This window comes from Hyperolius riggenbachi, chromosome 1 (assembly GCF_040937935.1).
Source record: "Hyperolius riggenbachi isolate aHypRig1 chromosome 1, aHypRig1.pri, whole genome shotgun sequence".
NCBI lineage: Eukaryota > Metazoa > Chordata > Amphibia > Anura > Hyperoliidae > Hyperolius > Hyperolius riggenbachi.
The window spans coordinates 193,542,407-193,557,991 of NC_090646.1; the positions used below are offsets into that span (position 1 = coordinate 193,542,407).

General features: G+C 43.0%; 1 protein-coding gene across 2 annotated transcripts in view; it reads right to left on the reverse strand.

Moving 5' to 3' along the window:
* INPP4B (inositol polyphosphate-4-phosphatase type II B) overlaps nucleotides 1–15,585 on the reverse strand; it is a 668,171-nt gene that overhangs the window by 53,251 nt on the left and 599,335 nt on the right. The window contains exon 21 of one of the 2 annotated variants that reach the window (XM_068279471.1): nucleotides 3,592–3,643. The exons of the other annotated variant lie outside the window; for it this stretch is intronic. Coding sequence (XP_068135572.1) covers nucleotides 3,616–3,643 — 28 coding nt within the window. The 3' untranslated portion in view covers nucleotides 3,592–3,615. Of the gene's footprint in view, nucleotides 1–3,591; nucleotides 3,644–15,585 lie in introns of those variants that run through there. 2 annotated transcript variants of the gene reach the window in all.

Below are 15,585 nucleotides of genomic sequence, written 5' to 3' on the forward strand. Positions count from 1 at the left end.
TTTACATTCACATCTATAAGTAGTTTTGGTGTTCTAATTCGGGGTTACTGAAATCCGGGAATTCAAATTCGCTCATCACCCCACTTCAGCAGCCAGACATGTGACAGAGTCAGGGGGAGTTCAATTATTTGGGCTACATGTTGGGCTTCATGTGGGTCACATGAACGCATTCCGAATTCCAAGTGCTACATACACATTTTATGCATTTTAAGAAAACAAACAGTGCGGGGTCACTCCCAAACCCTTTTAACCTGCTGTCACCTATACAGGCTATTATAACCAGAATTCAGAGCCACGTGGGGCTCCGCACCCAGAGCTATACCAGCCCTCATAGGGGCTCCAGAAGAAAGAGGCGGCAAAGCCTGCCCTCCTCCTTTGTGCATACTATGGACAAGTGACTCTTCCCCACCTCTGGTGCCCAGTAGGAGGTGGCTAGAGGGGGCTTTGCAATTAATCACAGTAGTCGGCGCCATTAACTTTAATGTAAAATGCAGAACGGAATGTGAAACTTGCAGCGCAGAACTCAGAATGACGAATTCAGAATTCTGCTGCTCCAATCATCTCTATCACTGAGCTTCATAGTATGACACAAGGAAGAACTAGTTTGGTACATATAACTAATGCTAAGAAGGCCTCTAACCCCTATTCATTTCTGACCTGTGTCCCTCCTGTTGTGTTGTGTGATACCACACGTTGAGCATGGAGGGACATGGACATGCTCTGCAGACATCAGGTCATGGTTCATCTTCTCTCCCCTTTCTCCTGGCACGTGCTGCAGCTGTGTCACACTCTGTCCCTCCTCAGTGGCTGCTGTGCGTGTGTATGAAGGCTTCCTGTTACCTCACACACACAGGTCCGGTGCCTCCACTCACTGCAATGCAGTGTGGCTGGCAGCTCAAGTTTCAGGAGGAGGTAGGTGGCATGGCAAAGGTCAGGCAGTGTGAGTGGCCACAGCATGTCGCCCTAACTATGCTTGCAAGGGGCGGAATTAGAGGCGGGGCCGCAGCTCAGTAAACACCATGACCACTGATGTGAAGAGGCTATGGCTTTAGGGGAGAAGGTGTGGAGCAGAGCTCTGTTTCTCCCTCGTTTGGCTGGTGGAGAAGGGTGAGTGAAGGAGGTGGAGCGATGATCTCTCTCATTACTCGAGTCTCTGTCCTCTTCTCTGCACACAATAAATAATGCAAGAAAATGTGTTTTTCATAGCAGTGGCGGCTGGCGGGTGGCCACAGCTGTGCCTTGTGACATGCCAAATGCCCCAAGCGGCCGCCTGTAGTGCCTGCTGGTTCAGGCACCCCTGCAGTCACCCATAATTCTATAACCATACTGATCTATCATTTTTGTTCTGTGCTATTGTACACAGGGGAGGATGCGGTCTGTACAAGACTTATACACCCATTGCAAAATAGAACAGGAAAGTGGTGGACCAGTGCATGTATTTAATTACAAGAAGACCATACCTGATTGTGTAAAGTGCACAAGGCTGCACTTGATATATGTAGAGGCACAAGTCAGCACTAACTGAGGAGCAGGAGGCAGTATTTTTACATATAGGGGGTACAAGGCTACATTTTGTATATTTTTGCAGAGTAACCAAGCAGCTCAGGGTGACCCAAAACCACTAGGAAAGTATAGGGGGCTAAAAAGAGATCGAAAAGCCCTCCTACTATAAAGCAATGCTTAGTGTGGTTTGCCTTCTGAAACAGAAGGTACTTTCTATAATTAAGCTTTAAGTGAACATCTGTGGCTACCCACAATGCACCGCTGTCGAATATACAAATTATCTTTTTACGCCCCTGAAGCCAGGCTTGCATCCAGAACTACTGGTGTATAGCAAGCCTATGGCTTTAAATTTTACAGTGCCATAGCAACCCCACATGCAGTCATCCTGTTTCTGACTTTTGGTCCTCCTCAGTGCATGGCAGAGATTGATATGGCCTTATGAAATAGTCAAACAACAGTTTTGTATCTTTTGCAACACCCAGTGACTATGCAGTGTCCCGAAAGGAAACAATAGCGATGATGTTGCTGTGTCATGGAGAAAATGACTGGTCAGTACAAGATGGCAACAGAATGGATCATATGACCACTCAGATAATTATGTGTGCAGCATATGCACCATACACTAATGTAAATGAAGTTACATATGTTTACATTATTTTAGATACATACAGTGGTGTAGCTAGAGACTACGGGGCCCCATAGCAATATTTTCATGGGGCCATCTGATTAAGAAACTTTTGAGCAATGCCACCTGCCACGACCCTATGGATATACATTTATTGGGCAATTTACATTTCCATGCAATGTGCACTGTGTATAGTCCATGGGCACTAAGACAATGGAGAAACAAAGGAAAGTAATAGGAAATAGAGAACACATCAAGTACTAGTACCTGGTCTTCCTTGTCTCCAGGGCCCCATAGCCCCTGCTATGGATATTGCTACGCCCCTGGTTACATATGTTTCAATTATTTTATGCCTTAAGGTGGCCATACACTGGTCGATTTGCCATCAGATTCGACCAAAAGATAGATCCCTCTCTGATCGAATCTGATCAGAGAGGGATCGTATGGTCACCTTACTGCAAACAGATTGTGAATCGATTTCAGCCTGAAACCGATTCACCATCTGTGGAGGAGCTGCCGCTGCTGCCGCCCCCCCTGCATACATTACCTGTTCCGGCCGGCGTATGTCCCCTGGTCCACCGCTGTCTTCTTCTCCGCCTGGTCCCGGCATCTTCTCCGCATCGGCATCGGCATCGGCGTATAGCTTTCTGTCACTCCAGTGACAGCGGAAGTTCAAATAGAGCGCCCTCTATTTGCACTTCCGCTGTCACTGCAGTGACACTGGAAGTTATACACGGATGTCGTGATGCGGAAAAGATGCCAGCCGGGAGCCGGGAGGTGACAGCGGTGACAGCGGGGACTCGCGCCGGCGGAGCAGGTAATGTATCTCCGCTGTATTGCGCCGGTCGTCGGGCATTCAAACACCGCTATCGACGCACTCCCGACCCGCCGGCGATCGAGAGAAATCTTCCGCACGGATGGATCAACGGGAGTCGACGGGAACAATGGATTCGGATGGAAATCCATCGTTCTGTCAGCAGTGTGCGCGCCAATTTCACGGCCGTTTCGATCACTGTGATCGAAACGGCCGTATTTCGGCGGGAAAATCGTTAGGTGTATGGGCCCCTTTAGGCTGTTGGAAAACATAGAACATGGTCCTCCTTGCTGAAAATGGTTAGACAGATATTGCTTTAGTCTCATCATACATATACTTCCACCTGTACGAGGGAACCTTGAATGGATTGTACTTATTTCCTCTGACTTTCTTATAATAGAAATGTTTGAAAGTGAAAAAAAAAACCTTCAAAATGCTTGTAAAAGCAGCGAGAGACATTTTGAAGCATTTTTAATGCCAAGTGTCAACAAGTCCTTTAATGCCTGACATTTTTAAGTGCTTGTTGTGTGGACAAGCCCATAAGCACACCAACAGATCCAGGGGCATACAGAACTGTCTGAGGATTATCGCAGATTCAGGGCTTGTGAGGAGACTGACATTTCATACACATTTAGAAATCAGTAATTCAGGCTTGTATATTCAGAGCTGTGCTTCATAGGGCAGCGGTTTTCTTAGGTAAACTAGAAACGGAAGTAAGGATTGCAGCGTGACAAAGAAAAGCACAATAGTCCATCAACAGTTTAATAAAAATCACTCAACTGTTTTAATTCTATTTACTAATATATTTTAAATGCCTAAGGTCAGTCCTACTTCCAGATATAAACAGATTCAAGCGTAATGTGTTATTATAAAAGAAAGAATACCGTACATCTAAGTGTTTCTTGCACATGTATCATAAATGTAACAAATGTTGCAAAAAAGTGACATTTGTGTTTGTGACTATTAAAAGAAATCTGAAGTGAAAATAAACGTACGATATAATGAATTGTATGTGGAGCACACCTAAAACATAGAACATTAATGGCAAATGTATGAGTCTCATATTGTTTCCAGTACAGGAAGAGTTAAGAAATGCCACTTGTTATCTACGCAAAAGAGCTTCTCTGAGCTCTCCGACTAATTTAGTCAGAGAGCAGCGCTATTTTCTGAAGCATTTATACATCAAAGAAACAGTGAACGACAACTTCAGATAAGATTTTACGGCAGAAACGTTCAAAGAGTCATTAGCTCTGCCCTGTTTCATAGTTTAAAATGCAGAGTGTAGTTTGCAAACTGCAAATATTAGAGAATGAATAAGAATCAGAATCAATTTATTTCGCCAAGTAATTGTGCACTTACTAGGAATTTGTCTTGGCAGTTGCTTAACAAACACAAACAATACAGTATGTATATTACAAGTCAAGGACAGTATGTAAGTATAGTGGCAGTAAGCAGGGCGAGAATTGTTCATTTTCAGTTCTGTGCTGATTTGAGATTGTGGACATTGAGAAACTTGAATGATTCTACCTGGGTTATTGTGGATCCATTTATGGTTAAGGGGAGGTACTGGGGGGAGGAGATCTCCTAAAGTCTATTATCATCTCCATGGTTTTAAGAGCATTTACCGTATTTTTTGGACTATAAGACGCTCCGAGAAAATCCCGGAAAAAAAAAGATACTAAACCCGGTTGCATCTGTGCTGCAGGGGAATCTTACCCGCCAAGCTGTCTATTTAAGCTACACTGCTCAGCTACACTAACGCCTGCTGCCCCCACCAGCAACATTAATCCCTGAAAAATGAATCCCTGCAACACTAGCTACAAATGCAGATGTAAAGGGAATGACAATTCAGGAATGAGGGAGACCTAAATAGACAGGCTTGGGGATTATTTCTGTGCCTCTGAGCAAATGTGGAGTACAAACAGGGGCAATGAGGTGCTTAGTGTGGAGTAGATTTGCCCAGGATAAGGCAGCAGAAGCTTGACCCTGTATTTTATGCACAGCTGTCCTTGCTCCGTCTCCTCCCAAGGCATGACAGTACCCTGCAAACAGTCTGTCTAATGATGCTGACAATCGGCAGATGGCACCCAGTCCCTGGCAAAATCCATGTGGCAGCGATCCGTAATTCAGCCAGCGCAAGTCCATCTCCACTCAAAGTTTTAATGCTGACATGTCACTGCACAATCTGCGTGGCAGCGATCCATAATTCAGCCAGCATAAGTCAATCTTCAATAAAAGTTAATTCTGACAACATGTCCCCAGCACAATCCCCGCAGCAGCGATCTGTAATTCAGCCAGCGCAAGTCCATCTTCAAAGTTAATTCTGACAACATGTCTCCGGCACAATCCCCGCAACAGCGATCTGTAATTCAGCCAGCGCAAGTCCATCTTCAAAGTTAATTCTGACAACATGTCCCCAGCACAATCCCCGCGGCAGCGATCTGTAATTCAGCCAGCGCAAGTCCATCTTCAAAGTTAATGTTGACAACATGTCCCCGTACAATCCCTGCGGCAGCGATCCATGCAAAGCCAATGTGAGATTATAATACTGATAATAGCCATTAATAATATACAGCCCCCCGTCCAATCCCCTTGGCAGCAACACCTAATGCAGAGCGCAGCAGAAGAGTAATTACCCATCTATCCGGCGCGTCCTCCATCTTCTCTTCAGTCTTCAGCCGGTGCAGTGTAACGCTATCAAACACAGCACCGGCACGCTGCAAGTCCTGTATTCTCGTTACTTCACGTTGTAGTGTGCACTTCCTGCCTATTGGCCACGATACCTCTTCTGGTGGGACCAAGAAATCCAATCACTATGCACTGCAGGGCTGGCAGCCAATCAGGATTGAGGTATCGTGGCCAATAGGCAGGGAGAGCGCACTAGTGTGAATCTACAATGTTCATAGTCATGAAAATAAAGAAAACTCTTTGAATGAGAAGGTGTGTCCAAACTTTTGGTCTGTACTGTATGTATCAGCGCAGATAAAATGTCACAATTGCCAGCAACCTCTATGTTCACCTATAGAAATATATTCATTACAGAGCAGATCTTAATCAAGAGGTCAGTCTCATTCAATGCTGTAAAGGATAATGTTTAACCTGATGGAAAGTTGAATATTCTTAGTAAGTAGTTAGGAGAACTCTTTCCTATTATTAATTTTGCCATTTTTGCTGTCACTATGTTATTTGTTATTCTTGTACCTATTGCTATTCTATCATCTTAAAAGTACTGGAAATCTGGAGTCAGTTCAAGCATACATGAACTGACTCCATAATTGTTAAATTACACAGAACAATGTGTATAGCATAGGGCCCTAATATGTACATTACAGTCCACCAGTTTGGATGGGTTCCCCACTGCTGCTCTTCCCACTGTTGTGCCTCTGACTGAAGCTAGTCGAACGGTAGATGGAGGCGTGGCATATGCCCTGTCCACTCTGCGCTCCACGGATATCCGCATTCTGGCAGTGATACTTCAGAAGTGCCGCTCCTCTACAAACAGGTGTCTTCTATAAATGTTCAGGGTGCACAGAAGCAGGCTAGCAGTTGCTATGAGCTTTGCTAAATTATTGCAACGAGTACTGCTGACCTGCAGCAAATTGCATTTTTCCCAGTAAAACTGGAATTACACTCTAAGCAAAGTTGAATGCTAAAAAAAAAAACATAAAAAAAAAACAGTTTATATACAGTAAAGAAATTGAAAATGTGGGCAACATTCTGTGATTTGCAGCCAATTATTATTTGAAGTGACCGTGCAACCTGAGCTTATTTGGTTTTCATTTAGCCTTTCCCCAGTGGTGATACAGAGACTTTTATCAAAGGCCAGGAGTCTGTATATCACACATACAGGAGTGTGAGCAAACACCCTTCCTCCATGTGCTCTGGCCTGATACTACTGTGTTTTTACTGCACATCCGTGGATTACCGTCTAGCTATGCCAAAGATGATAAATCAGTGTGTTCAGTAATAAGCTGCGCTGTTTATTTTAAAGAACACTCATCTGAATTAATTCAAGTATTCATCACTTGAAATTGAAAAGCTGGATGTGGGAAAACAAAATTGGCCCATTACTTTGTGCTATAAGTGAGGCAAAGTAAAATAGATGTGTTTAATTTATTGCTGGGGCAATTAAACTGAAGTGACAAGCAATTTAATGTAAAATAAATGTTGTTTAAGAGAATGATACCGAAGAGATATAACAGGGGAGACAGTGTGGGCAGGGGAGAAGTGAAGCCAGTCAAGGCTGGTCCCGGTATAGCATGACGATAAACAAACAAGACACCATGTTCTGTGGGGAGCGTCCATTTTCATTTGTGAGCTATGCAAGCGGACATAAATCATGTTTCATGCACTTCTCTATCAAAGCGCTCTGGCACGAGCAGTAATGCAGGGAGCTAGAAGACCATGACAATGTCAGCAACACCTAAGGAGGTAATGATTGTAATTTTCAGGAAGATAATGAGAATGGAAATATGTACAATAAAATGGCTGCCTCAGCAAAATAAATATTACGGTAATTACACTGTGTCTTCTCTAAGCTGTAATAACTTATAGGGCACATAAACAGAAAAAGCAAGTGGCAGAGAGAGAACATTGTTGCACCAACAGGAGACTTTTTTTCTTCTGTCGTTTATGCCGCCCAGATGTTTGCTAACAACATTATTATCTGAGGGAGAGGAAAAGAAATTGGAAAAAGGTTTGTAAATCGATATATTAAGCTCATTAAAAAAAACGGAAGCGTGCCATTACTGTTGCTAAAAGTAATAGAATGCTGGGGATTGGTGATATATGAAGGCCAGCATAATGTCAGTCAGACACTTGCTACATATTCTAGATTCCTTGTTACAGATATACTAGGTTTTGCAAAGGACAACATACCAAGTACATATAGTACATGAGCTACTTAAATCTTTTACTTCACTTCAGGGTAGTGCATATCATCATATCATATTTATAGCAATATTAGAACCATCTCTTTGGTTTACAGTATGTATTAAAATAAAAAGCAGAATGGATATTTAAATTGGGGAAAAATGCATCACTGGGGTACAAATGTATAAATGTATACAATTGTATTTTGAGTAGTGATGGGCTGCTGAAATTGGAGATATATATTTTAACACATTTTTTTTAACACATCAGGAAATATGCATTTTAGCTGTAAAACTGTGATTTCAGTTTCAATTTTCTAGTTAGTTAGCAATGATGCAATACTCCAACCTGAATAATCACAACTTTTTGTTTTAAGAAGGCAAACCTTTGTTTTTTATTGTTTTGGAAACAGATTATATGTTTCTTTCCACATCAAACAAGATAGTATATCACAGTTTTATCAATATACAATCATGGCAGAAATTGTTTGGCACCCCAGACATTTTTCCAGAAAATCAAGTATTTTTCACAGAAAAGTATTGCAGTAACATGTTTTGCTATACACATGTAATGTTTATTCATTTTGTGTGTATTGGAACAAAACAAAAAAAGGAGGACAAAAACAAATTGAACATACAGTAATGTCAAACAAACTCCAAAAAATAGGCTGGACAAAAAGATTGGCACTATTTCAAAATTGTGGATAAATAAGATTGTTTCAAGCATGTGATACTCCTTTAAACTCACCTGGGGCAAGCAACAGGTGTGGGCAATTTAAAAATCACACTTGGAAGCAGACAAAAAGGAGTCTTTGCATTGTGTGTCTGTGTGTACCACAATAAGCACGGGCAACAGAAAGAGTAGAGTAGAGAACTATCTGAGTACTTGAGAACCAAAATGATGGAAAAATATCAACAATCTCAAGGTTACAAGTCCATCTCCAGAGATCTAGATTTGCAACCCATGGCACTATCTCCCTGAGCATGGACGGAAGAGAAAAATTGATGAAAGGTTGCAATGCAGGATAGCCTGGATGGTGGATAAGCAGCCCCAAGGAAGTTAAAACAAAATTCAAGCTGTCCTGCAGGCTCAGGGACCATCAGTGTCAGTGCGAACTAACCGTTGACATTTAAATGAAATGAAACACTATGGCAAAAGACCCAGGAGGAACCCCATTGCTGACACAGAGACATAAAAAGCAAGACTACAGTTTGCCAAAATGTACTTGAGTAAGCCAAAATCCTTCTGGGAAAACTCCTTGTGGACAAATGAGAGCAATAGCTTTTTGGTAAAGCACATCAATCTACTGTTTACCGAAAAATGAAATGAGGCCTACAAAGAAAATAACACAGTACGTACAGTACATTATGGTGCAGGCGCAATGATGTTTTTGGGTTGTGTTGCTGGCTCTGGCACTGGGTGCCTTGAATGTGTGCAAGGCATCATGAAATCTGAGGATTAACCAAGGTTGTTGGGTCGCACTGTAGAGCTCTGTGTCAGAAAGCTGGGTTTGTGTCCGAGATCTTGGGTCTTCCAGCAGGACAATGACCCCAAACATACCTCAAAAAGCACCCAGAAATGGATGGCAACAAAGCGCTGGAGAGTTCGGAAGTGGCCAGCAATGAGTCCAGGTCTAAATCCTATTGAACACCTGTGGAGAGATCTTAAAATTGCTGTTGCTAAAGGTTAAGGGTGCCAACATTTTTCTCCAGCCAATTTTTAGAGTTTTGTGACATTATGTCCAATTTGCTTATTTTTCCTCCCTTTTTTTGTTTTGTTCCAATACACACAAAGGCAATAAACATGTGTATCACAGGCCCCCTAGTGGCTGGACCGCTCAGTGCCTTCCAATGTATTCCAACCTACAGACTGTCCAACCTCTTGGACGCAATCGATGAGATGGAACCGTTGGAATTTTGGCAGCAGACAGGCTAAAAGGGGCTTGCGAACTCCAGTAACACAAATTACACACTATTTCAGGGTACAAAGCTGCCACCACCTCTGTAGAAGGACAGAGGACCTACTCTAACTGATTCTGCGGATAAAAACGGTTAAAATACACTTTATGTTATCTGGCTATATGAGCAATAGTAGCGACTCTTCGGAAAGCTAGGATGCGTTCTGTGAGGCTGAATAGTAGGTGTAACTGAGAAATAAATGCAGTTTTAGAAGTCTTTTATTATAAATACAATATAAATAATTAATATATACAGAAAATCATTAAAAGTAACAAGTAAAGAGAATAGTAACCCAGTGTAAAAATAAAAAGGAAAGAAATATAAAAATACTTAAGTTCCGATGAAATATATCACTTTGGGAAGCAAGTTAAAGTCCTTTGTTCCAGATAGAAAGAAACAGAGAACCAGCGCCACGGTCCTCTGGCTGGTTCTGGTCAGATGGAAAAAGGGAGAACTCCTCCCTGTATGCATCCTGGTTTTATTGAAGTCAGTTTTGGGGTGGGACAAAGCCTGCCCCCTCTGGTTTACCAACCAATCACAGTCCACCTCCGTGGAGGGAGATTTTAGGTTTAAACTTGTAGAACCCTGTAATTCAAAAACGATAAATGCCATATTTCCGCTGATAACAGATTAATGCACAGTGGACCGGTGGATCATACAGAGATCTAGCCCAATTAGTTTCACCACAATTAATATCTCAGCTTGGGAAAGAGCTAGGAACTTCCGCGATATCTCAAAACGTGCGCAATTTCATCTGCACTTAAATGTGTTATTATCGTATAGATAGTCAGTGGCATTCTGCTACAATCTTACCAAAGAATGACTGGGTATATTCCACCATGTGCTGCCCACATTAGGAGGTCCTAAGGTGCTGGTGCCACACTTTCTGTGAGGGTCTAGTTTCTGAATAGGCCCCCCTGCTGTGGGTTTCCTGACTTCTAAAGTAGTTTAGGCCAAATGTACTTAATCACACCTAGCTGAGACATAAGTTTCTTTGAACCAGGTAATTGAATACAAACACAGCTTCCCTGGAGAACAAATTAGTCCCCATGAAAAGAAAACCTCTGCTATCAGCTGAGAAGGCCAGATGCCAAAGGAAGACCCCAAGGCTGTGCTCTGCTTAGGACTTACACATACAATTTGGTTTGTCCCATTAAACCCAATTGGTGTAGAAAACCGATTGCGATTGTGCTTTTTCACGGCTCATCCGTGACAATGGTTTTAAAAAGAGAAACATCTGCTAGCTGGGTCGAAAGTGCATTTGCTGACCTATATGATTAGCCTGGAGTCTTGGTGAGCACAATTGGTTTACTATTGGTTTACTAGGGTGTTTGGAGAGTGTAATGGTTAAGGCCTTTGCCTCTGACACAGGAGACCTGGGTGTGAATCTCGGTTCTGTCTGTTCAGTAAGCCAGCACCTATTCAGTAGGAGACCGTGGGCAAGTCTCCCTAACACTTAAATGATATAAAGGTTCTGTATTTGACTTTATTTGGTAGGAGTAATGTGTGGATGAAGATGAGAACTGCTGCAAATGCATGCTGATAAAGGCTTTTTATACAGTGGTTTGCAAAAGTATTCGGCCCCTTGAAGTTTTCCACACTTTGTCACATTACTGCCACAAATATGAATCAATTTTATTGGAATTCCACGGGACAGACCAATACAAAGTGGTGTACACGTGAGAAGTGGAACGAAAATCATACGTGATTCCAAACATTTTTTTTTTACAAATCAACAACTGCAAAGTGGGGTGTGCGTAATTATTCAGCCCCCTTTTGTCTGAGTGCAGTCAGTTGCCCATAGACGTTGCCTGATGAGTGCTAATGACTAAATAGAGTGCACCTGTGTGTAATCTAATGTCAGTACAAACACAGCTGCTCTGTGACGGCCTCAGAGTTTGTCTAAGAGAATCTTGGGAGCAACAACACCATGAAGTCCAAAGAACACACCAGACAGGTCAGGGATAAAGTTATTGAGAAATTTAAAGCAGGCTCAGGGCCCGTTCTCACCTGAGCGGGAATCGCGCGATTCCCGCTCACAGCAAACCGCTAGCAGTTTTGCAAAACCTGCTACACAATGTAGCGAGTGGTAGTGTTCTCACTGCCGCGGTTGCGATTAGCGATCGTGATTAGCGTGCAAAGCACGCTAATCGCGATCGCTCCAAAACCGCCGCAGTGTCCAGTGATGTTTCCGCATTAATCGCGGCAAAATCACTCCCACAAGATTTTGCAATTATAAGTGTGAACGGGCCCTCAGGCTACAAAAAAATTTCCAAAGCCTTGAGCATCCCACAGAGCACTGTTCAAGCGATCATTTAGAAATGGAAGAAGTATGGCGCAACTGTAAAAGTACCAAGACAAGGCCGTCCACCTAAACTCACAGGCCGAATAAGGAGAGCGCTGATCAGAAATGCAGTCAAGAGGCCCACGGTGACTCTGGACGAGCTGCAGAAATCTACAGCTCAGGTCGGGGAATCTGTCCATAGGACAACTATTAGTCGTGCACTGCACAAAGTTGGCCTTTATGGAAGAGTGGCAAGAAGAAAGCCATTGTTAACAGAAAAGCATAAGAAGTCCCGTTTGCAGTTTGCCACAAGCCATGTGGGGGACACAGCAAATGTGGAAGAAGGTGCTCTGGTCAGATGAGACCGAAATGGAACTTTTTGGCTAAAATGCAAAACGCTATGTGTGGCAGAAAACTAACACTGCACATCACTCAGAACACACCATCCCCACTGTCAAATATGGTGGTGGCAGCATCATGCTCTGGGGTTGTTTCTCTTCAGCAGGGACATGGAAGCTGGTCAGAGTTGATGGGAAGATGGATGGAGCCAAATACAGGGCAATCTTGGAAGAAAACCTCTTGGAGTCTGCAAAAGACTTGAGACTGGGGCGGAGGTTCACCTTCCAGCAGGACAACGACCCTAAACATAAAGCCAGGGCAACAATGGAATGGTTTAAAACAAAACATATCCATGTGTTAGAATGGCCCAGTCAAAGTCCAGATCTAAATCCAATCGAGAATCTTTGGCAAGATCTGAAAACTGCTGTTCACAAATGCTGTCCATCTAATCTGACTGAGCTGGAGCTGTTTTTCAAAGAAGAATGGGTAAGGATTTCAGTCTCTAGATGTGCAAAGCTGGTAGAGACATACCCTAAAAGACTGGCAGCTGTAATTTCAGCAAAAGGTGGTTCTACAAAGTATTGACTCAGGGGGCTGAATAATTACACACACCCCACTTTGTAGTTATGGATTTGTAAAACATTTTTGGAACCATGTATGATTTTCGTTCCACTTCTCATGTGTACACCACTTTGTATTGGTCTTTCACATGGTATTCCAATAAAATTGATTCATGTTTGTGGCAGTAATGTGGCAAAATGTGGAAAACTTCAAGGGGGCTGAATACTTTTGCAAACCACTGTATGTGGGACTAACGCTTGTACACTATTGTTGAGTGCTAGACCTTTTTTTGCATTTACAATTCATCCACATTAACTGAAAAAAAAATATTGAAAATGTATGCAGACAAAACAGACAGCTTTGCTCACCTCTAACATTGTCTGACATGAGACAGAATAAATGACAAGTACAGTACATAATGATAGTGTGTGTGAAGACATATAGCAGAATATTCATGTTTCATATAGTTATACATAGTAGAGTTTAGCAGTGACATATGAGAAGCTAAATGCATGTTTACTTTGCCTCGTAAAGAATGATGTGGCAACATAATGAGGTTTCATATTTCACATATTCACAAGGGCCTGATTCAGCATGATGCAAACAATAACACAAATTGTCATGGTGTGAAATACAAATGTAATTCCCAAAGATTAGTTCCTAATTCTTAGTGTAGGCACAATCACTTAGGCACTAGGTGAGTGACAGGTAAAGTACAGAACTGCAAACTACAGCATGTTTGGATTTGTGGTCAGCTGCTACTGCAGACATGCATGGCTTCATTAAATTTAATAGAGAAATAGTGAATATGTGTATGTTTCCCTACATATTGTCCATCCCTGCATGGCCTGATAGTGGGTTGCCCACACTCTTTTGACAGCACTGTACAGTATTTGTGCATGGATGTACACAGTGTGTCAAAAGTGGTATTTTTTATTTTATATAGAAGCTGCATGCCCCCTCATCCAAGCCCTATTAATTCCTTGTACCCCATGCCGTTTGGTATTTACCAAGGAATTTAGAGCCCTTTTATAATTCGAGGACACACACACATGATTGATGGCCAGAAACCACTGTACTGCCACTGAACCCTTCAGGTACAGCTGAGCTTAGCTGTCACTACAGGGGTATGGGGAGACCAGCATAAGTGGGTATTACAGTCCTCGGGAAGGTCTAGGGAAAGGGCACAATATTGGAAGGAGAACAAGAATGGTATGGAGGGACAGGAGTATTAGAGGGAATAGGGACGCTAGTGGGGAGCACAGGATGGCCAATCAGGAGCAGTGAGTGGCACAATAAAATAGTGATCAAATTGTTAACAACACGGAAGAAAGTAATTTAGTAAAATGTAAACACAGTAGCTGTCTAGAGAAAGATCACTTAGGAACAATGGCAGTGCTATTAGCATCTGGTAGTAAAGCAACAGAAACACTTTGTATGAAGAAATCACCTAATAACACGTGAGTTATGCTCTTAGTGGCACCGATTTTCATCAGATTATAATTTCTATAATTTTATAATAATTTTCGGATCCGATGATGGAGTGTGCTCGCTTCTTCTGTATCACCGATTACAGTCCAGTCAGGAATCCCTACAGTACTTGCAGACACTGACCATACTGATGGTGCATACACACCAACAAATTCTCTCCTCCAGGCATTTTGTTGCTATGGAGGGGGTGTGGGCAAATGGAATGGTGCATTTTGGGGCTGCTCAGAGTGGGTGAGGTGAGCAAAACAATGCCCTTTGTCTGCGCCTGGCCGAGTCACTCCACCAGGGAAATCACCAACTCAGGCCCCCACCAGCATCCTAGGCCGAGCACCATCTAGCATGTATATAAGGCTTGAGGTTGAGTGGGCATTTCTGAATAGGGAGGTCAGAAAATATGTTCTAATTACCACTGTCTTCCAGTAATAAGCCAGAGGTGGATGTACAAAATATTCTCAGAAAGAGATTGTCAGTATCTGCCAATAAGGCTAAGTTTTTCCACACCTAGGACAAGTTTCTTGTAGCTTCCTTTCCACATGCAGCAGTGCCCCGCCCATTTCATGTGCAACAACCTCTTCCATGAATAATCTCTTTGTACAAAATGTAGATGGAGCAAACACCCATGTATCATCTTTTATCAGCAGCCCCACTCTTTCATGTACAGCTTGATCAGCCAGCAGCTCCCCTCTTCCATGGATTGCCTACCAATTATAGCAATCCATTCTATTCAGCTGCAGGCTCCTCTTCCATAAGCTGCAGCTGCTCTAGGCCCTGGCCTTTGGGACCTTTCTAGACATCCAGTTCTGGCTGCCAATCAATTAGCCAGCATAACTGCCACATAGAGACTTTTATTAACTATACTAGTCCGGCTCTAGGTAATCAGCGCGCGTGCATGCGCCTGCCCGCTGCGCACGCGCCCGCCATGCGCGCATGTACCTGCCACGTGCACGCACATGGCTGCCCTGCTCCCTGGCCCGACCTCCCGTCCCGACGGCTGTCTGTACTGCGCACGTGTGCAGTACAAAAAAGCTTCGGACGGACAGACAGGGAAAGTGGATGACGCAGGGATAGCTAGGTTTTATTGTATAGGATTCCATTTCTTTCCCCAGTCAGTGAAGCTTTTCATGCTAGAAAAATGTTT